Source organism: Berghia stephanieae, chromosome 6, assembly GCF_034508935.2.
Source record: "Berghia stephanieae isolate SIO BIC M18660-M18661 chromosome 6, UCSD_Bste_1.3, whole genome shotgun sequence".
In the NCBI taxonomy this organism is placed as follows: Eukaryota; Metazoa; Mollusca; class Gastropoda; order Nudibranchia; family Aeolidiidae; genus Berghia; species Berghia stephanieae.
The window spans coordinates 43469057-43479056 of record NC_088365.1 but is presented as its reverse complement, the minus strand read 5'-3'; the positions used below and the strand labels follow the sequence as shown (position 1 = coordinate 43479056).

Genomic DNA, 10000 nt, shown 5'->3' with positions numbered 1-10000 from the left:
CCCGGCAATATCCGACAAAGTTATGGGAGATTCAGGGAAGTGTACGCCAGTGGGGAGTGAACCTGAGACTCTGGTTTTCAGCGTGCTTCAGCGAGTTTCATATAAAAGCAATTACTTTTTTACGAAACCTGGCAATATCCGACAAAGTTATTGAAGTAGGCAACAGTGGGGGGTGAACCTGAGATTCTGGGAACCTGGGAAGTGTACACTTGTGGGGAGTGAACCTGGGACTCTGGATATTGAAAAAAGACAATACCAAGGGGGTGGGGGAATTACTGTTTTACGAAACCCGCCAAAACCCGACAACGTTATGGGAAGCAGGCAGCAGTGGGGAGTGAATCTGGGATTTGGACACAGATGAGGATTGAACCTGGGACTGCGAGAGGCTGATACCAGTGGACAGTGAGCTCAGAATGTACTTTTGTTTCGAAACCTACCGAAATTATCAAAAGTTATGGGAAGTGGGCACCATTGGGCAATGAACCGGGACTCAGGGAAGTGCACACTGGTTGAGAGTGAACCTGGGACTGTGAGAAGAGGATATCAGTGGAAATGAACCTGGGACTATGGGAGTTGGGTACCAGACGAGAATGAAGCAATTACTTTTTTACGAAACCCGCCAAAACCCACCGAAAAACCATAGACTTAGGTTTATTCCCCAATAGTGTACACTTCCCTGAGTCTCAGGTTCACTCCCCACTGTTGCCTACTTTCTTTCCATAACTTTGTTGGATATTGTTGGGTTTCGTAAAAAAGTAATTGCTTTTTTGTTACGAAACCCAGTCCCAGGTTCACTCCCCAATGGTGTACACTTCCTGAGTCCCAGGTTCACTCCCCACTGCTGCCTGCTTCCCCTAACTTTGTCAGGTTTCGGCGTGTTTCGGCAGGTTTCAGGTTTCGTAAAAAAGAAACCCCCCTAAAAATACCACGTGTATTCAGTAAATAGATGTCAATTGTAGTCTAATATTCAGTATCTGTTTAAATTATTATTATTATTATTATTATTATTATTATTATTATTATTATTATTATTATTACGTCTATTATTATTGTTATTATTATTATTATTATTATTATTATTATTATTATTATTATTATTATTATTATTATTATTATTATTATTATTATTATCACGTAAATTTTAATATAATACTGCAATTAATTCACGGAAGTACATCATTCAATTAAAAATGGCAGAAAGTCTGGCCACATATTTATAATGAATCGGGATTGTCTTAGATGACAAAACAAACAAACAAACAAAAACAACAACAAGAACAACAACAACAACAAATGTGACAAACAGAAAAAAGCAAGATTTTAAAAAGTAATGAACAACAGAAGAACACATCAATGAAAAACAACAACGAGATTATAACACATAAAAGATATTCGTAATAAATCGATAACTGATTAAATAACTCCTACTACTTGATTTAAAAATCATAATCATAATAATGATGATGATGACAACAACAACAATAATAATAATAGTAAGTAGAAATAATAATAATAATAATAATAATAATAATAATAATAATAATAATATAATAATATAATAATAATAATAATAATAATAATAATAATAATAATAATAGTATAATATAAACATTAAAATATATTACAAGCAAATAAAATGATTAAAACAAAAATATTGGGGAAAAATAAAAGTTAACCCGGCCGGGATTTGAACTCTCGAACCTTAAGTTCAGAGTCAAACAGCTTATCCACCAAGCCATGGTGTCACTGAACTTTTAGTGACATTTAATCATGTCTATTTAGACATTAAAAAATGTATTTGAATGCCACTCTTCTTTTGATATTTTGAACTATGTTAATTGCACAATAGCAGAAATTTAAAAATAACGATCAAAATATTTCTACAACTTTGAATCGGGCTGTCAGTTACTGCACGAGTTCAATCTGGTAGTAGGTCAGCAGTTTATTTACATTCAACTGAGATTGTCGCACTTTTCACTCTCTCTATAATAAAAGAGTTCCTTATGGATAATGAATAGTGGCAAAGTACTATTCAGTATCTGATACTGAATAACCACTTCCATATATATATATGTAATTCCAAAACTCCGGTCTCACCGGAGAAAAGATTCCGGTCTGGAGCAAAAAATTACGGGTTCCGGGCAACTTCCGTCAAATTCCGGTGAGGTCAATTTGTTCCAAGGATACACCCCCCCCCCCTTTCCAACTACCACATCATCATCACTGCCACTAGTATTACAACCATCATCACTACCACTACTACTGCAACCACCACCACACCATCATCACTACCACAACTACTACTACTACTACCACCACATCATCATCACTACCACTACCACGACTACCATCACTATTACAACCACCATCACCACATCATCATCACTATCACCACTACTATTACAACCACAACCACGACACAACATTATCACTACCATTAATTACTACTACAACCACCATCACCACCACATCATCACTACCATTACTACTGCAACTACCACCACCACATCATCATCACTACAACAACAAAAACAACAACAACTACTCCTCCTCCTCCTCCTCCTTCTCCTCCTCCTCCTCCTCCTCCCACTACTACTACTACTACTACTACTACTACTACTACTACTACTACTACTACTACTACTACTACTACTACTACTACTACTACTACTACTACTACTTCTACTACTACAACTACTACCACTACTACTACTACTACTACTACTACTACTACTACTACTACTACTACTACTTCGACTACTACTACTACTACTACTACTACTACTACTACTACTACTACTACTACTACTACTACTACTACCACTACTACTACAACAACCACCACTACAACATCATCATCATCACTACTACTACCACTACTACTACAACCATCATCACCACATCATCATCACGACCACTGCTACTACAACCACCACCACCACATCATCACTACCACTACTACTACAACCGCCACCACATCATCATTAACACTACTACTACTATAACCACCACCACCACCACCACCACATTATCATCACTACCACTACTATTACTACAACCACCAACACCACATCATCCTCACTACCACCAGTACTACTATCTCTTACCCATTAGGTTTTGGTGCTTTACATCATTTGAAATAAGGAAACTTTGGGATTGTATTTGGCAAAGTGTTTATGTATCATAATATAATTCTGTGGTCTTCCCAAGCTCGTGCTGAGACCCGTGGAGATTCGACTTTAGTGTAGAAGTGTGCAAAATTCGCACAATGCAATCAATTAGACATTAAATCTATCAGCAAAGTGAACACAATTATAGTTATAATTATACAACGTTGACGTATAATAATCATATCTTTTGAAGATAACAACTCTTGTGTAACCAAATTTTCCATAACCCCCCCCCCCCCCCCACTTTAATCTCACAAACCCAGTGCCCAACTTCCTAGTCGCGGATGACCAATCACAGAACAGGATTTATACCCCCCCCCCACCCCCCCATTATTTCTCTCTTCCCCCCCCTCTCTCTCTCTCTCTCTCTCTCTCTCTCTCTATATATATATATATATATATATATATATATATATATATATATATATATATATATATATATATATATACACATATATACATACAGTAATTCCAAAACTCCGGTCTCACCGGAGAAAAGACTCCGGTCTGGAGCAAAAAATTACGGGTTCCGGGCAACTTCCGTCAAATTCCGGTGAGGTCAATTTGTTCCAAGGATACCCCCCCCCCCCCCCCTTCCAACTACCACATCATCATCACTTTCCACTAGTATTACAACCATCATCACTACCACTACTACTGCAACCACCACCACCACATCATCACTACCTCTACTACTACAACCACCACCACCACCGCCACATCATCATCAGTACCACAACTACTACTACAACCACCACCACCACCACCACATCATCATCACTACCACTACCACAACTACCATCACTATTACAACCATCATCACCACATCATCATCACTATCACCACTACTACTACAACCACCACCACCACATCATCATCACTACCACTACTACTACAACCACGACACAACATTATCACTACAATTACTACTACAACCACCACCACCACATCATCACTACTACTACTACAACCACCACAACCACATCGTCATCACTACCACTACTACTGTAATCACCACTACCACATCATCATCAATACGACTACTAGTACAACCACCAGCATCACATCAACACTACCACTACTACTACAACCACCATCACCACCACATCATCATCACTACCACTACCACTACTACTGCAACCACCACCACCGCATCATCATCACTACAACAACAAAAACAACAACAACTACTCCTCCTCCTCCTCCTCCTCCTACTACTACTACTACTACTACTACTACTACTACTACTACTACTACTACTACTACTACTACTACTACTATTACTACTACTACTACTACTACTACTACTACTACTACTACTACTACAACTACAACAACTACTACTACTACTACTACTACTACTACTACTACTACTACTACTACTACTACTACTACTACTACTACTACTACTACTACTACTACTACTACTACTACAACAACAACAACCACCACTACAACAACCACCACTACAACATCATCATCATCACTACTACTACCACTACTACTACAACCATCATCACCACATCATCATCACGACCACTACTACTACAACCACCACCACCACATCATCACTACCACTATTACTACAACCACCACCACATCATCCTTAACACTACTACTACTATAACCACCACCACCACCTAATTATCATCACTACCACTACTATTACTACAACCACCAACACCACATCATCCTCACTACCACCAGTACCACTATCTCTTACCCATTAGGTTTTGGGATTGTATTTAACAATGTGTTTATGTATCATAATATAATTCTAATCAGTTATCTATTTAGAACTACAATATATAAACACAATGCCATATACCATTCCAATTCCTTTTTCTGGGTGGGGTTCCTGACCTCCCATAGTGGGCATGGGGGGCACATACTGTGTCTTCTAACCCCTTATATCTATTTTCCAACATGCTTTCTGTCTTTGTCTTGGAATGAGATTACTTGGTTTTGTCCTGGCCCTGGCCCGATTCCTAGCTGGGAGGGAAACAGTCAAATGCATAGTAATTGTTTTGGGAGATGATATTTTTTTCCTTGTAAATCATCTCTCTGTTATGTATTTTTTATAATTGTTATTTTGAATGTATAATGTAAGTATTTGAGTGTGTTCCTCTTTGTTGGATTTTGTGCTTGTGTCCGGATGAGACTTATAGGTGATCTCAAACTAAGTACATTGGTGGTGTGCTCTTGGAATCTACATCTGGTCCCTATTTGTTCCCTGTTTCCCTATGTCTTACTTTCTCTTGGGTGCTTTAATTGTAATTCTAGAACTTTTTACTATCCCATTTTCTTCCTTTTTATAGGCGCTGATATGACCTAAATGTGTTGCAAGCGCCGTAAAACCATTAAAAACAAAAACAAAACAATCCTTTTTCTTGTGTGCGGAAATTCCTCTTTCGGCATTGAAATACCTACGAGTGGTGTCTGATATTCCTGTGAGCCAAATTTGAAGTTGGCGTCTCTGTATATATATGTATTATTCTTCCGCGATCAGGAAGTAGGGAACTGGGTTTGTGAGGTGAGGAGGGGGGAGGGGGGGGGGGAGGTAGTTAGATAGATAGATAGAGAAAGATATATATATATTCATTTTCTTCTCTTCCATCGACTCAACTTTTCATACAAATACTGTGGTCTGTGGACTCTTCAAAATTGAAGTCAAAGAATTACAAGAAAAAAAAAAGAATAACATGCTTCCACCCCCATATCCCTATATATTCATCAGCTATGTGGTCTTGTGGTATGACACTTGCTTTCGGATCAGAGGGTCCTGGGTTCGACCCTCGCTCGGCGCATAGTTGAATCCTTGGAAAAGGCTTTTTACTCACATTCTCGCACCGTACTCTGATGTAAAATGACTGTCCGAAAAATTTATAATATTATCGTCTAACAGGCGTCATGTCTCGTCCTACATGTTTAGTGTTGCTGTTGACAGGGACGCCGTATAAAGCGCGTTGAGCACGTTTTATGGAGATTGCACTTTATAAAAGCTCATTTTTTTTCCTTCTATTTATTCATCCCTCTGCACAATTAAGAATCGTCCTTGACCTTTATCATTCTCTCTCCCCCTCCTCCTCCCAGGGCCTATGGAAAATCCCCATAGATGACATCGACAGGTCTGGCAGTTTTCCCTCCCACGTCTACCGGTCTGTCAAGCTGTTACTGGAGGTCTTGTCCAGCCTGGAGGATCTGGAGATGCTGAACCAGGTCAGGGGTCAATTGAAGCGTACCCCTGATCCGGGCAAGTATGTTGGAAAAGTCAATAAGCAGACCTGCCAACTTGAAAATCTAAAAATTCTTTTTTTTTTGGGAGGGGGGGGGGGGGTTTAACAAAATTGTAGTGCAAACCTGCCTAGTACTACGAAAAATTCGTAGAAATACGAATTTTTGGCTCCAGCTACCGAACTGTATACACCTCTTTTGACTCAATATATCTTGTTGAAAAGATAAGTTTAGTTCCTCAGAACTTATAGTCAGGACTTTGGAGCACTTTTGGGATCATGCTGAGGGCAACATATTTAATTCTGAAGCTATTTAAAGAGGGATTTTCCTTTTTTCCCTTGGAAACTACGAATTTTTGAAATTTCAAGTAGGCAGCTCTGGTAGTGGCCGTAGTTAACTTTAAAAATCAACAATTTACCCTCACCAGGATTAATCCTTAAAATCGCATAACCTGGCATCAAACATTCATTTTTAATAAGTTTTAATAACTTAGAGATGCTCATGAAGTTTTGAAATTGGAGCCAAAATTTCGTAATTTTACGAATTTTTGGTAATAGTAGGCAGGTCTGTGGATAAGAGTCAAAGAATGAAAGAATGTATTTAGTTCTGGGGGGGGGGGGGGGGGCCATGACCCCAAAGTGGACAGGGAGGCACTTACTGTGTCTTCTATCCCTTTATATCTATTACAATTGCTTGTTGTCTTTGTCTTGGAATGAGATGGCTTTGGCCTGGCCCTGGCAAGATACTCTAGCTGGGAGGGAAACAGTCAAATGTATAGTTAATTTTGGGAGATGATATTTTTGTCGTAAATCATCCCTCTGTTATGCACTATATTATGTTTTGTTTACGTATTATATATGATTTGTAAATATTTGAGTGTATTCCTCTCAGTGGGGACCTGTGCTTGTGACTGGATGAGACGTTTAGGTAATCTCAAACTAAGTACATTGATGGTGTGCTCTTGGAATCTACACTAATTCCCTATTTGTACCATTCCCCCGTGTCTTACCTTTTCTTGGGTGCTTTAATTGTATTATAGAACTTTTTAGTATCCCATAGTCTTCCTTTTTACTCGTGCTGATATAACCTAAATGTGTTGCAAGCGCAATAAATCCTTGAAAACAACAAACAAAACAAAGAATGTATTTGTGATCAGCTATCTCTATGATATCGGGTTGAACTTGGTGCTGAAAATAGGATTCGAGAGTCTATTGTCACGTCCGCCCAGCAACCAGCAGCTTGGTGCTAAACAAAGAAAATCGGTACTTTTTAATCTTCATGCTGGCTAGAACGTTTTCACATGACATGTGATCAGAATGTATAAAAGTCCAAATATGATCAGATTTATAATTATTTTCTCATCTGGATACACTGTTATCCTCGTCGGAGAAGTATTTCATAAGGGCGGTGATGGAGATAATGGCTCCACCGTTGTTCCGATAGTTTAGAACCGGTTACTATGCGTCACAAGAGAAGTGACGTCACGACTGTTGAACCCTATTGAGTTGATTGCTACGAAAATGAAACTTAGGAGTTAATTTGCATTCACTATGGTGGAGATTGAATGCAATTTCCTATACTGTATATAGCAAAAAACTGACAGTTCGTACATTGGTGTCAGTGCATGACATAATCAGTGGGAAGGTAAAAATTTTGGGTTTGCATTTGTTTTCATTTCTGAAAGATTATACTCACCAGAGCATTTTAATCTGTATTTGAAGTAAATCGGGTTATTTTTCATGAAGTTATGGTTAGATGTTTGGGAAAAGTATCCAGCAACTTTTCTCAAATTTCATACTTTTTCAAGTTGACTAGCGGTAAAAAATATTTAGAAGTGAAATTAAAAGCTCTGATATTACCCGAAGATGTACCAAAAGGGTTGATTTAATCATTTATGTCAAGAACTCATTTTTGATAAAAGAAAATTGACCTTCTAACTAAATTTGGCACTATCTCAGTTCAAACCTTTTCACCATCCGACTGATTATGTCATTCACTGTAACCTGATCATTTTTATTTTAAATTCTCTTTTCTGGGATTGATTCACCCAGACATAATACTGTCTTGAGATGATTTGTCACACATTTGATATATGATCGTTTTTAGAGGTGTCAAGACTGGGTGGGGTTCCCGACCTCCAATAGTGGGCAGGGAGGTACTTGCTGTGTCTTCTATCCCACTGTATCTGTTTTCCAATTGCTTTCTGTCTTTGTCTTGGAATGAGAATACTGAGTTTTATCCTTACCCTGGCTGGAGTCTTTGGCTGGCAGGGAAACAATAGAATGTATAGGTATAGTTTTGGGAGATTATATTTTTTTCCTTGGCAGGGAAACAATAGAATGTATAGGTATAGTTTTGGGAGATTATATTTTTTTCCTTGTAAATCATCTCTCTGTCATTATTTTTTAACATATGATTTGTATATTCCTCTTAGTGGGATCTTCCGCTTGTGTCTGGGTGAGACTTTTAAGTGATCTCAAACTTAGTACACTGATAGTGTGCTCTTGGAATCTACATCTATTCCCTATTTCAACCATTTCCCCTATGTCTTACTTTTTCCTCAAGTCCTTTTAATTGTATATCTAGAATGTTTTTACTATCCAATTTTCTTCCTTTTTACTGGCGCTGATATGACCTAATGCGTTGCAAGTGCCGTATAACTCTTAAAAACAAATAAAAACAAAGTGTCAAGAGAAACCGTTTAGGTTGTGGCCAGTTATTACATCCTTTCCTATTCACATGATCTCGACACACTCAGGTGTATAATAAGTATATCTGGGCAGTCACAGCGTTGTCTGTATCAGGAAAAAAAATCAGACAGGCGTCATATCTTATCCTTCATGTTCATTGTTGATATTTGTTTGGGGTTCCGTGTAAAGCGCTTCAAGCCCGTTTAGTAATAAAAAGTAAAAGCTCAAGTATGTTTTTTATTTTGTGTTGTTTTCAATTTTTTCTTGGGATGGGGGGGGGGGGGGGGGGTTCTTTTTTTCGTGTTTTTATTTAGGGGGGGGGGGGGGGGAAGGCGGTTTGCATTTTTTTTTTAATTTAAAAAGTTATTTTTTGGGTAGGGGAGTTCTTTAGTTTTGTTTTTGTTTTTATTTTTGTTTTTTTTTCTTGGGGGGGGGGGGGGGGGCTGTTTTTTTTATTTATTTTTGTTTTGTGTATGTTTTGGTGAAAGTGTCCGAGTCGGTTCCAATAATAATATTAATGATAATGTAATCTATTTACGTATATAGCGCCTGTCCAATGTACATGACATGCAATATATATCATTTTAACTCACTCATATTATCAACAACATTTAAAATCTGAGAATTATTTTAAAAAATGTAAATTAGGGTAAATATGTTCTATGAGGTGACACTACAAAAATAATGTAATTAAACCTGTGGTAAATCATGAAGATTGCTCAATTGGTTCTTTCTATATCCCATATAAACGTAACAGAAATCCACAATAGTGACTAATCATTCACCGGTTGCTGATAGGTCATCTTGACCTAGTTTTGTGCGGCTATGTGGTCTTGTGGTATGACGCTCGCTTTCGGATCGAAAGGTCCTGAGTTCGGCGCACAGTTGAGTCCTTTGAAAAGGCTC

General features: G+C 38.1%; 1 protein-coding gene across 2 annotated transcripts in view; it reads left to right on the top strand.

The window, feature by feature from the left end:
• The window catches only part of LOC144975074 (uncharacterized), a 94022-nt gene that overhangs the window by 75343 nt on the left and 8679 nt on the right, over window positions 1-10000 (top strand). For both annotated transcript variants that reach the window (XM_078918770.1, XM_078918769.1), the window contains exon 26: window positions 6264-6427. In XM_078918770.1, the coding sequence (XP_078774896.1) occupies window positions 6264-6427 (164 nt within the window). The remainder of the gene's footprint in view (window positions 1-6263; window positions 6428-10000) is intronic.